The 14,276-nt window shown below is 38.0% G+C and overlaps 1 protein-coding gene across 10 annotated transcripts in view; it reads right to left on the bottom strand.

Annotated features, from left to right (window-relative positions):
* Positions 1-14,276, bottom strand: part of MAST2 (microtubule associated serine/threonine kinase 2) — a 185,200-nt gene that overhangs the window by 40,271 nt on the left and 130,653 nt on the right. For 9 of the 10 annotated variants that reach the window (XM_079314225.1, XM_079314227.1, XM_079314229.1 and 6 more), the window contains 3 exons: positions 9,081-9,235; positions 1,487-1,562; positions 403-612 (listed from right to left, as the gene is read on the bottom strand). In XM_079314225.1, coding sequence (XP_079170351.1) covers positions 403-612; positions 1,487-1,562; positions 9,081-9,235 — 441 coding nt within the window. The remainder of the gene's footprint in view (positions 1-402; positions 613-1,486; positions 1,563-9,080; positions 9,236-14,276) is intronic. The other variant, XM_079314228.1, reaches the window with a different exon arrangement.

Below are 14,276 nucleotides of genomic sequence, written 5' to 3'. Positions count from 1 at the left end.
TTTGTAAAAAATTTACAGTAACACTAATAACTGTGGTGTTTTCACTCTTTGAAGGCACTATTGTAATTAACAAGTCACTCAGGGTCCTGAAGTTCATGAGAAAAGATTTCAGTAATTTTGTTCATCTGAAAAAAAAACCATTTTCATAAATGGTAAAGACTGTCTTTGACTTACTCCTATCCATATTTAATTGCTGTACAAACAAAGTTCACAGGTGAAGTCATTCACTCAAATCCACCTAAAAGAGATCAACAGGAAACTGGAACATCTCAGATCTCCTGACACTCCCCACCTGCTGCCCCTCCCCTGGAATCCACACTGTCTCTCCTAAAACCAAAGCGCTGCCTTCTTGGTAAAAGTTTCAATCAAAATAATATATTCTACTTTCCAGGGGGCACTTACATCCTGGAGAAGTTTCTCTAAGTTTTCCTGCAGCTCATAAAAGTACCGAGAAGTAATGAGACCTTCACGTGATTTATCTAGGCAATCTCTGGCCAGTTCAATAACTTGATGATGAATGAAACTTAGGACCCCATCTGCTAATTGCAGCACGTTCTCTGGAGCATTGGAGGCAATGAACTCAGCCAGCCGCTCTTCCATCTGTGCCGTGGCCTAAAAGTGCAAAATAAAGAGAAATTACTCCTGCATTTTACTAACACAGACCTTAAAGCATAAACAAGTCAGGTGCTAAAGTAACATTTGCAATACCAAATTGCACGAGGTTTCAAAAATATTTCAAAATACAGCAGCGTTTTCTGAGAATAAAGATAGCACATCAGAGGCAAAAGTTATGTTCATATGAGCAAACAACTAAAATTAATCAAAACATACTTTCTGAAAATGTAAATGGCCATAAAAATATCTTTGTCCTGAGGCTGTATTCCTTCCTGGGTCTTCAAAGAAAGGATGTAAGATGTGAGGCAGTTTTCAAAACTTTTAGACACGACTGTGGAAGCTGAAAATCATTGCCCCAAGCAATAAACACACAGCGTTTTTATCACCATAAGCCCTGATATCCTGTCTCCAGAGAAACATCTATTTTTGCTGGTGGTGGAACAGGAAGGAATGGCCATATCGACAGCTGTGGGATACACAATCTTCTACACTCATTTCAATTGGATTTTAATTTCTAACTTGCTTCCACAGGTTTCAATATTCAGCTTTTTTAAAAGGCAAGGCATGGCCCTTCTCTCCCTTGTGACAATTTCTCATGCCAATAAAATACATCAGAAATCTAGCAAATATGAAATACATACCAAAAAAAAAAATCAGCCTTGTCCATTCTAATATCTATATACACTAAATCTATTTCTTCTACTATAGAATTAACATATGAAGATGAGGAGGCAGCTACAAACTCTCAGCAAACTGCACTGCTTGGAAATGAGACATAAGAGCTGGGCTCCTTCTCCAATCAGCACTACAATCTAATTCTGAGCTTGGACACAAGTTCATTGAATGCATTATTCAAAAAGTGATTCTTTACCTTTGGAAACCTTTCTTTGTACACATGATTCATCATTATTATTTCACTGTCAAAGGAAACAGGAGAGCGACCAGGGCTAGAGGAGAAAAGAAATCATGTTATCGTTTACAGATATCACACCAAAACTTTTCCAAACCCACTGCTGATCATAATGCTGCCACATTGACAGTAGCCCTTCCAAAAGTTTGAGTTCACTTCAGTAATGTGCAGATGCTGAACTTCAGAGAAGGTGCTGGCAAGCAGTGGCAGTCTGCAGTCTCCTGGAGTTTGCTGACACCCCTGTCCCCATATGGGCTCTGGCAGAAACCCCTCCTATTTCATTTCCAGTGAATGCAAACCCTAACACAGAAACATCTAAAACCCCAGGGCATTTATTGCAGATACATTTGCTACTGTCCTCATTCTGTGACTGCCCTCCATGGCAGTGGGAGCAGCCCTACTCCAAAAGAAATCACAGTGAGCTCTGGAATCTCCAGTGCCAGAAGGGAGCAGAGCAATAGGAATTAAGGAAGTTGAGATGATTTGTTTTCCTTTGTCTGAAGGATACTGCATGAGCACTGTTATTCAGCTGAATCTCACATATAAAATAAAGACCACAGGAGTACTTTTATGAATGCTGCACTCCCCTAATGCACATTACACCACGGATCCATATGCATCTATGCATAGGTTAGCAAGAAACTTCAAGGCACGCCAAAAAACCAGGACACTAAACCTTGTCAAGCTGCATTTATATTACTGTTGGGGTGGGTTTTTTTTACAGCAGGGTTGCATCTTGTTTCATCACATCTGATGGTATGCAGGGCTGTGACTCACTCTGCCACCGAGGACAGCAGGATGAGGTAATGCAGATAATCCCCAGCCACAGATCGCCTGCAGCAGCTCCTTCCTCCAGCTACCTTGTTTCAACATTCGAGACAAACCAGGGCTTCAATTACTTGGCATCTCACATGATCATTGTCCTTGTGATTTTAAAAGTATTAAATACTGCTAAAAATACTCTATGTCGAAAGATACAATTTTATCTTGAATGTGTTCAAACTTTCAAACTTTCTAATGAAGGATGAAATGGATCTCTCTAAATGGAATAAATGCATTTTAAACTTGGAATGTATTGCAGTTACTACCTTGCTGCTAACCTACTTAGAGCAAAAACATTCTTTTGGCAACATATATTAACAATTCAAAGAAAATTTAACTCATTGGCTCGCAGACTGTAGCAGCACCAAAACCTTTTCATGCCTTGTACTGAAACTCCATGAATTACATCATGTCTTATTTTTATTACTGTTTATCCCTTAGCTTGAGAAAATGCACTTCAGATTAAATCTGTCACTAAATCCTTGTACTAAAGAAGAAGGAAACTGATTTGGATGTTATGAATAGCAAGTAAAAAGACATTTTCATCAACTTCCCTTAGCTTGGTAGATAGCTATTCTTTATCAAGAAGAATTTTCTTCAAAAAGATAATTACATTTATATTCATATGTAATGTATATCATAATTAAAACATACAGGCAAAAACATTGAAATTGCAGAGTTATAAGCAAATTCTCCTGCACATTTAGCCTGCTACCCTTATCCTTTTTTCTCTAAGACCAAACATGCTGACACAAACACAACACTTGTTTACTGGTACTTCACATGGAGCTGAAGGACTTAGTGAAGACAGTTATTGAAGAATTTAGTTTTCTCTGATGTAATTTTTCTCTGTTACCTAAATGAGGTATAAATTACAAGGATATACAAGCCCTTTGATACTTAGACAGAAATACCAAGGCACACACATACTTCATTTTAACACTAAAATCTGCACATGCTTAAGTACTTGCTGTCATATGCTACAATAAAAACATGAAGGATTTTGCCTTTTGCTTTCAAGGCACTTTATTCATATGGATACAGGAAATTAAGAGCTATGCAGAAATCAGGCTACTTGAGCTGTCCTGCCAGCAGATGTAGCATTTCCTTAGGGAGAGCCATGATAGGAGAATTTACTGTGTTTGCTTTTGTTTTTTACGAAACAATTTCTGTGCACACCAATTGCCAAGAAAGTGAACATTTAAAATCCCTCAGCTTCCTTGGGCATTTGCAGTTTTGTCTTTCATCTTTGGAAGCTCATCAATTCCACTTTTTACCAACTAAAACAATAGAGTACCCAAAAATCTCTGGATAAAACGTCGGATTAAGGGGCACATTGTCATCCAAAATAAAATTTGCTCAATATATCAGGTCAATTTAAATGCCTATAGGCTGACTATAGCAAGACTGCAACATAATATACTGTACCATAATTTTTAATGTAGATCCTTAACTTGGGCAACTAAGGAATTAATTAGCTGGATACCTGACTAACTGAAGGCTGCCTGCCAAACACTGCTGGGTACTTTACAGCCCCTCTGAGACACAACCAGGTGAAAAAGTAACAAGGACTGGGCAGATAACTGAATGCCACCAAAGGAGAACATAAGGAAATTTAGAAAAAACATAAAAGGAGTTTCATACATTTTACTGGCATGACATCTTTTTAAATGCAAAAGCTTCACACTTTATCCAGCACCAAAAATTTCACAGACAGAACTAAACAAGTCTAACATTTCAAGCCTCACAAAGGAACAGATTATTTTCTGCAAAACAGAGGACACATGCTGTGCACGTGCATTACATTTTAAGACAAAAGGCAGGGCTCCTTCCCTTTCCTTGGTGCAGAAAGGTAGGTCAAAAAAATTATTATTGTCAGTGAGTTTTTCATTTCAGCAGAGCAGACATTAGAAGAATAATATCTGTCCCCTTAAGCTGAACAGCAGAATGAAAAACTGCTCTCCCTTTTCCCCTTCTTCACGCTCTCTCCACTTTATGAGACGATGTGGTGTTGGATTTTCAGGGATATCTATCTCCCACAAACATTTCTTTCTGCTGCCTTCAACCTGTCAAAACTCACGTGTCCTTATCTGATGCTTGCAAGTGAAAATAGTTTATAGACAGCTATTTTGAGGAGCAACATTTACACAATAACTTAAATCCTACAAAATCTAGTTTTAGTGTGACTAAATAATATTAAGTGAGATGCTTATAATTGTAATTTTTCCTTCACCATGATAGCTGTATTTATTAGGAAAAAGCAAAAAAAGCTAAAAGCACTGTGCTTCCCTCTGCTTTCACCCTGTATATAAAGGTTTGGTTGGGTTGTATTTACAGAACATGACCAAAGTCAGTTTTCACAGGAACTTAAAACAATAGGCTTTAATTTTTTGTCATTCCCAGACACATAAAATAAGGAATTTGAAAATTAGAGAGCAAAAGCTGGATAAAGTAGGCACTAAGATAAGCCTTCAGCTGAATGTGAGCCTTCCTCTTCTCTCAAGAAATAAATATTTAAATCTTTGAGGTAATGAAAATTACTTTAATACTAGAAGTCAGAAAACTCCCCCAGCAGCAGGGGCTGCAGCTTCTTCTTTCCAATATTTCAGGGGTTTTATGCATGCCAGCAAAGACCAAGACTGCCTTAGAATGAAAACAATAAGGTGGGGCAATGAGCAGTGCAAATGACAAATAAGAATACCCTGTTTTCTTCATAACAGAAAACCACAAAAATAGTGAGTGAACCCAAAAGTTAATAAATTTAAAACCAATCACTTTGAAGGACCTTTTCAAGTCAAGTTCACAGGACACACTGTCTTGAGAGAGGGAAAAAAGAGATCAACACTATCTGTAATGCAGTTAGAATGTGTTTTCAGAAGGAACAGATGCTTTGTGCTGCAGAATATAAAATTATTATCCTTCCCCAGATCCATGGGGAGGGGTGAATCCCTGTTCCACAGCTTGTGGTGGGTGGCACTGCCTGAGAGCAGAAGGGATGAACCCACCACAATTACTCAAGTGCTTAAAGCTGCCTCTGAAGTGCACTGAGATGAGAGAGCCTGCAGGATGAAAGATAAAAATGGACTATGCAGGCCACTGCTTTTCACAACACCTATTCCTTCTTGGGCATTTCATCATCAGGACTCTTTTTTGGTATTTTGCAGGAGTTTGTCTGTATATTCTTCATGGCAGGATCCAGTGTGCTAAAAGTCAGGTTGGGAGATTTGCACTACCCAGCAAAGAGATGAAGAAGGATGATCTCATCTACTTCAACTATATAAAAATTCACTGCAACAATCTTCAGCCCTTTTTACCTAGACAACATTACCCTGAAATACAAAAAGAGATCAAGAAAAATGGGCAGATGGGTGGGCTGAGTGACTGCACAAAGGTAGCTCCTGAAAAAGTCATTATTAGTTAACTCTACTTTTATCTCTGACATTCTCCACACATTCCCACATGTAAGCAACTGCTAAAGATGACAAGTGAAGAGAACTGGGAAAAGATGGAAGGCAGCATCTCTCTAACTTGAAAAGAGTAATGATGCCAAGTTTAGTGCAAGTATTCTCAACTTTTCATGCATTTTACCCCAGGGAGAAAAGATCTTGTTCAGGTAAAGCCCAGGATTGATCTAAACAAAACAAATGTAGCCTGGGGATCTCTCTGTTGGTCAATAACTTGAAAGATTTGAAGGTTGCATTATTTTAAAAAAAAAAACAGTTGAGAGATGATATTTAGGAACTACTTCTGCAGGTAATAATGAAATATTTTCTTCTACTAAAGACTCACTACAAGCACCACAACGGGTGAGTCACATGGAAACACATTCTTTGACTGAGTATTTGAGTACTGGATTGTTTTGAGACAGATGAGAGAACAAGCTCCTGGATTTTGCAAGCAGCTTTATAAGGACATCACACCTTTGCATTCCAGTGCTGGTCTCATGTTCCCTCCTTCCCCCTGCACAGGAAAGCAGCTGGGATAGAGCCAGTGTCATTTCTTCAGGGCAGAAATTCCAGGCATTTCAAATAAGGCATGATGAAATAAAAGATGAGTATCTTCAAGGCACACTGGCAGAACACCTCAAGCAAAGCAGAGGTGCTACCAACCTGTCAGTGCACCCTCCATGACTTTGTGAGTTTTCTCATCCAGTTTGATCATTAAGAGTGCTCTGCATGAATAGAACATTTGCAGCTAGGTACTAGAAAATGGTGCATTTCTAGCCAAAGAAGTAGGTATATTTTTCCAAAAGTTACATCTAGGCAATATTCTATACCTAGGAGCATAAAAGGATCATCTGACACTTCTAAAAAAAAATCTTGGGTTACAGAGAGAAAAAAAACCAGTTCCAGCATTTGACAGTGTCATCTCAAAATGCCAGTTCTTCTCTCAAAAAGATATGTAAGGCTGCAGTCATATAGGATGGAAAAGGAATACACATTAACAATGACACCATGTTTTAAATTACAAAGCCATGTCTGCCAATTAAGGGAAATGTCTCATGTATTTTGTTCATCTGCTTTTCATTAAAGCTGATCAAACAAGACTGCTGAATTAAAAAAATACATTTTTAGGAAATTGTTGCTTAATTTAGTTTAATGTTGAAAAACAAAAGCTGTTCTCAGTGTTTATTTTTTAAGAAAGTGAAAATATCTTCTCACCAAGTGAGGTAACTCTAAAGTGTGAGCAAATAAATAAGCAAATTTTGTGCAGTGAACAATATCTGGTCTTTATGTATTTCAGTTGGTTTTTTGCAAGCACAGGCTGCCCTCTGTCAAAGAGGGGTTTTGCTCCTGCAAACATTGCTCCAGTTGGTTGGATTGACCTATCCATTTTCTTTGGAGGTGCAAGGGCCAGCACAAATGTGTGGCAGTGGCAAGGGTGCCTAAGAGTCACACAACATCACAGTACTGGCAATAAGCAAAATGAAAACCAAATGAGGCACAGTGAGTTGAAAAAATTAAATTACTTCATTCTGAGCTTTGGAATACCAATAAGGCTGGACATTACCACATGAAAAACTAGTGAGAGAGCCAAAAAAGGTATTCAAGAGAGGAAGGAAATTAATCAGTTATACGACACACTGAATTAATCTCATCCCATCACAAATTATAAATCTACTCCATGATGAGACTGCTTCAAATTGGCTCACAGAGGCAAAATTCTCTGCAACCTGATAACCCAGGAAGAAAATAAAATTGGGCTCTTCATGTACATCACTCTTGCATTAGCAAAAGTCTCTTCTACAACAGGATTACCCCTGTGTTAAAGGACAATCATTCCTTTGGCATGTGGTGTCTACAGGAGTTGCCTCACCTCTAGAGAATTAGTAGCACTACTCATCAGGGGTCAGTGTTAGGAATGGCAGCATGAGGACTCAAGTAGGACCATTGTTCAAAGGGACTTAGTACAAAATTTATAATTAGTCTTTCACTACATGGCATGAGGAGGTTGCTGGCCAAGTGTGCCACTACCCACAGTACTCACCTGCTCCTGTAGATTACTGTGTAACTACACTTAGCAGATCCATAAGCAATTACCATGCAGCCTGCACTGAAGTTCAGAACATATAAATAATTACAAATAATTGTGAAAGGTCAGCTCTGCCATGATATGATATTCACCATTGGTTTTGTTATTTTCCTGGCCTGTTTCACTTCTTCCTTTTACAAATTCCAGGGCTGGGCACACTGATTCAGTAATTCCTGCTGGTAAAGTTTTTGAATATTGTCCATTAACTTAAAGGTGACATACACCTCTGACATCCTCAAATGAAGGAAGACTTCAGCTCCTTCAATCCTGTAAAAACCCTTGTAAAAACCCTTTTCTTTCACAAGGTGTGTCTACACTTTCCCTAGACTTTCATTCACCTGGTCCAGGAGTAAAGGCACAGCAAAACTTGAGGCATTTGCCATGATACAAAATGTTTGTGGATTTATTTCATAAAACTATTAGAGATCTGCAAGAAAGATTGCCCAGAGAGTTTGTGGAATCTCTGTCCTTGGAGATATTCAAAAGCCATATGGACATGATCCTGGGCATTAAAAAAAGGCATATTAAAAGGCATATTAAAAGGCATATGGCATGATAGGGCTTTGCACAGGGTGACCTCCAGAGATTCTTTCTAATCTCAGCCATTCTGTAATTCTGTGAAAGATTAAATTCTAGTTGCTTCTGGTTTTATGTATGGAAAAATCAACATAAGGAAATAACCCCAGATAGTTATCTTTGAACAGCAACAGTTCTCTGAAGCAACAGCAAAATTATTCAACTTTTAATGCAGCAGAAATTTGTGCTGGGGTGCAATTCAATTTGAAGTTTTGACTTTATCTACTCTGGTTTTCATACCCCTTTAGAAACACTGGCAGAAAAGTTATTAAAAGTGGCTATAACCACATCCTTGATATTGGAGCAAAATTCTGAGAAGAAACTTCACTAAAGGAAATCCACATTTTATGCATTTAGTTTGAGACTCATTTGGATCATGTTTTCATAGAGCTCTTGTGAAAATACAAAAGCAGAGTACACAAACCACTTTGCAATTCAAAAGCATCAAATGTGAGGAAAAAAATCCTTTGTGATCAGATGAGGTGAGCTAAATGTTGATTGAAACAATTTCAAAAACATGTTACAAAGCAACTACAAATGACTACTCTTGGATCTGAAGGCACATATAGAAATGCAATAAACGTGTCCAATTGTTTAAAAATCCAACAAGGGATCCAAAGCTCACCTGAGGCTGCGAGATCGAGGCCTCAAGGCAGGAGAGTGGCGCCCTTCCTCATCAGTGATGCTCTCAGTGCTGAAATGCTTTGTCAGGAAATGAAGTTCATCTGCCGTGGGCTGAAAGGGCAGCTGGTGCAGCTTCTCCTGAGATGAGCATGATGACTGAGTACAGAAAAAAATACAGAAAAGAAATGCACTAATCGCATGCATAGGGGTCAGCTAATGAATGGAAGAGGAACGGATTGTGCCAGACACTGCGCACTCCAGCGGAAAAGAAAGCTATTTATCAGACCAGGTGCCTCTTTCATTGCTCTCTTTAGGCTAAGCCAACCCTTGCATTCAATGACAGAGCTGGTGAGACCAGGAAAACTTTGGGAGAGGGTTAGGGAACCACTGCATCTGATTCTGGAACCAGCACATCTGATCATGCAGATAATTTACTGTCAGGAGACGGCAAGGCAGGCACGTGAGTACCAGCACTACTCAGGAAAGGACAAGGAGGTTCCTGGAGTGGTGAGCAACTTTCTTTCCTTTTCCCTCATGTTCTTTTAGCTCAGGAGTTTCACTGGCATGCAGAATGCTATGGAGCTGTGTAGATGTAAGAGTTTGCTGGTTATTGGCTCTCACTTTTTGCTATAGTAAATAGTTGGGATTTTATTTCTCCTTTTCATTACCCATCAGGCTTCTTCTCTAACCAAGGAAGCAGTAATAAAGTAAAGTATATGACTTTGTTTTAAGATTAAAGAAGTTTCTTGTTAGTGAGTTAAACATCTTATTTTTGTAAATAACTTGATGCATTTATATGACACATCCTGTGATTATAATAGAAATGAAACTGTTTTGATTTGTGAATCTCATAAAACTTTAGATTAAAAGAAAGATTTGTGGGAAATGCTAAAAACATCAGTTGGACATTCCAGGGGAAAAAACTGAAGTTTAATTATCAAATGGGCTTTTTTGTGTGTGATTTTTCAATGCCCCTTTCCATTTTAGAGAAGTAAGAAAACAAATTAGGTAAGGACAAATTAAAAATTCTCTTTAAAAACAAAAGGGAAAATGAAAAAAAAAAAAAAAAGTTGCTGAATAATCAGAGTAGTACTGAACAACACCAGTGGGCCTTATTAAAAACATGACCCTGACCTAAGTTCCACAGCTCCTTATTATCTGATGAAATTAATTATGTACACTGTTCCAGCAGAAAAACTTTTCCTTCTGCTACAACAACCCTCACTTAGACTGGAAGCAACACATCCTAGAACCAGAAGTATTGGTAGGAGGGAATTATACATGATATAACACATATGACCAAAGTTTTAACTCACCTAGCATGAGAAAGAAAGCATATCTGTCTCTTGCCATATTGCTAGATCATTTGAATTGACATTTTTTGAGGGAAAAAACCCAATCAACCAACAAATCTGAGATAAAGAAATCACACAGAATTCACCTGTTCAAATGGTGTAGTTATTCCAAGTATTGTAAGCAACAGAAAATCAGAACCTATATAAGAATCTATCAATCTACAGATCCTATTTTAGATAAAAATTTATTTGGCTCCAGATCCCCTCTCACTGCACTGCACAGAGGCATTTACAGAAAAGAACTCCCTTGAAAGCTTTGGGATGTGCACAAACTTCCCAAGGAATCACTTCCAACGTTTTTTTTCAGGCAGGTCTATGTGGAGGGACCATGTTGGGAAGTCACTTCAGCCCAGTGTGCACACACTGATGTTTACCCAGCTGGTGCATCAGTTTACACTGCTCTGTTCCACAGTCAGAGTGTGGGTACTTGCCCCTTTGCCCACAGCTGTTCTGCTCTCAAACTGTTATGCCAAATACAGTCACTATTGCCTCCCATAAGTACTGAATTATTCAAGTCCTGTTTTGATTTTCAGAGATTTCATTGATGTCTTTGTCTATGTCTCAAACTACACAAAGAGCAGGAAGAAGAACCTGCCTATGAAAAAACCCTCAAAGAAAAAGTTAGGTGGCAACTGAAATCCCATTCATGGTGAATAACAGAGATCCTGCAGTGGAGCAGGAAGTATTAAAGACACTTAAAAACCTGCACTAGCAGATACCCAAGTTCTGGCATTGCAAATACATGTCTGATTCAAAACAAATCAAGGAAGGTTAGCACATAGTTACTTGAATTAGAATGGAAAAAAATGAAAACTTATAATCTAAAAAATAAACATTAACAGCAAAATCACTGGGGATGTAGTGCTAGTCAACCCATGGACAGCTCAGCAAAATCCTACCTCCACTTCCTCTCCCGAAAAGCAATCAGATCACAAAGTTTAGAATTCCAGAGAATAATTAATGAAGGCCCTGAAGATAAAGACCATGGACTTTTCTCTGCCAAGGGCTTCTCTAGCAGTATTAAAGCATACAAGCTTTCAATGAAAAAGCATGAAAGCAAAGTGAAACACTTCTGAAGTATTGATTTTCAGGTAATCACATCACAGTACTCAATATTTGCAGCAGACTAATACAAATATCCCCCTGGTGGCTTAATTACAGATGCAGAATTAGCCAACTCTTCTCCAGTAAAAAAAAAAAAAAATCAATCTATATTACAGTTGCTTATAAACTAACTCTTTATCTAGAAAATGAATAGCAGATTAACTGTTTAAAAATAATTGCATACAGGCCCATCTAACTGATTAATTTATGTTCACCTAACTCCAGGTCTTCTCCAGCTTTTTCAGTGTTGGTCTGATGATACACCTTGTCTTCACAATTTGTACAGAAAGGGTAAATGTGATTTGGTTTTGACTAAAGTGTCATCCCTCATTTGGAAGCAAAAAAAAAGGCAGAATCTACAGGTTCTCACTGACCTCAGACTAGGTAAATGCCTTGGATTGTTCTGTAGGTTGGTGCAGCAGGTGATCTATGATCACAGAGATGAAGCTCAGCTCTTGCTTTCATACAAAAACTCAGCCAGCAGGACAGAGAAGGGACTGTGCCCTTTTTGGTATTTCATTTCCCACTGGCACATACACCAGAGCAAAGGTTTAGTGTCTTCCTTTATCTTGCTTGAGAAAGAAACATAACCTTGAGGACTGATCACATGAAATGGAAGCCCAAACTTCTGTTAAATATGTATCTGCAGCACTAATTCTTTTTTTGTGCTCTTTTGCCAAGCCCCTTCACTCCTCTCACTTCAGTTTAAAAGTCTACATAGGAATAACACTGCTTATCAACTTTAGAGGTGTTATTCAGATCAATTCAAATTAATTCTAATCTGTGAAATACTGAGATAATAGGATTTGCTTAGAAACGTAATACCAGGTTTAATAGCTCCAACAATTGCATCACTACTCACTAAACAGCCCATTTCAATGTCTTTCTACTACTGAACCAGCAAAAGGACTAGAGATGAGAAACTTAGTCACTTAGGAAAGAAAATAAAAGTCTTGGAATTACGTGTTTCAAACTATTTCCTGCATGAAGCTGAATTCAGTTCTAACTACAACTATCACTTTATGCATCTCATTACACTTCCCTGTTACTTACACTTTGAAAAATTACCATTTGAACTTGATGCTTTCTATGTGACATGTCTATCTCAGATTTGTTGGATTGTTTGCTTTTTTCATGGGATAACATCAATCAAATTGATCTGTTTCTGGGAACATGATGAACAAGAAACAAATGTGCTTTATTTCCCATGCCAGAAAGCTGAGAACTGTCTAACAGTAGCCTTGACATTCCAATTTCAAAGCAAGAACTGATCTTTGGTGTTGTTACTTCTTGTCCCTCCATAGGCATCCACCTTAAGTCTGGTCAAACTACAAACTCTAGAAAAACTACAGATCAGCTTCCAAAGGTGTCATCTTCACAAGCAAATTGGAAGATGTCACAGTGACTACCAATGATCAAACTATTTGGATGTCATCCTTAGGGAAAATAATTGTATTTGCTCCATGTTCCCATAGCTTGCTCCCAGAAGAGGACTTAGACATGGATTATGCCCATGAAGATTTAATCTAAGACTCTAAAGGCCAAAGCAGAATCCCTTTTCAAGAGCTGCTCTCATGTGCTTGAATGTATAATAATGTGTGACAGTGAAACCAGGGACATTTTTTCATGTACATTTTTCTGTGCACCTGCCCACATATCTGCATGCACATTGAAATCAAGTCACCTGCTTTGTAAGGAGATTAAAAGCACCCCAAACTCAACAAGAAAACAACTGGCTTGAAATTCAAAAGATAATAAATGGTAGAAATTGTGTGAACTAGATTTTGCAAGAATGTGCCTGATCAAATGAAGTTATAAAGATAAGATTAACATAGTAGAATCAAATTTTAATCATATCAATTTATACTAAAAGGAAACTTTTGGCCCCAATTTCTTCTTTTCTTCTATAGACTGAATTTAACATTCACCTCCAAAAAACTCATAAATTTGTGTTTGAGAGGCACTAGGAAGTTTATGGGTGGTCTTAGTTCACAAGGAAAACAATAATACAGTGTAGGATTTGCATAATATGAAGTGCTGAGTCCTAATTAATGAAGGTGTTAAAATTATTAGGAACCTACTCTAAATAATTAATACAAAACCAAATCATCAGTATTATGGAAAGAGGCAGTGATTTGTTACCACACACTTGAAGACACCATAACACATACAAAAGCATGTTACATTAAGTCTGTACTTTACAGTTCTAATATTTCTATATTTGTCTTTGCAAGGTTCTCATGTGGATAAGCACAATGCCTAGCAGACTTAAACTAAAGAGTCAGATTAATTTTAGGAAGCATGTCAGAGTTACAAGGGTTAACATGGTGCTGCCAGCTTAGTGGTATTGCTGACAGAACTCAAGCAAGAACTCAAGCAAAGCCTTTCTAATGATGGATGTAAAAACTGAAAAGCTCCAGTAGGAGGTACAAATTATAGGAGTTGAATAACAGATGTGGCATATCAGTTTTATTTTCTGCTAGCCTGGTAGCAGAGGTTTTCAGACTAAGTATTTGAAAGCACACAAGAATTTCATTTCCCAGTTACAAAAGGATGAGAGCAGGAAGGTATTTGTGCACTGAGTCCTGACACTTTGGAGACTTTGTGCCTCTCAAATGATCACTTGAGCCAAGTGCTGCACTGGGACTTCACCAATGCTAAAGGCAAAGTGCAAGATGATTGGAGCTGGGAAATGGAGGAAAAAAGCAGCAGAACCAATAAGTAAATTAATTTTTAAA

This window comes from Erithacus rubecula, assembly GCF_903797595.1.
Source record: "Erithacus rubecula genome assembly, chromosome: 10".
NCBI lineage: Eukaryota > Metazoa > Chordata > Aves > Passeriformes > Muscicapidae > Erithacus > Erithacus rubecula.
Note: the sequence above shows the minus strand (reverse complement) of the source record. Positions and strands in the feature narration are given on the sequence as shown.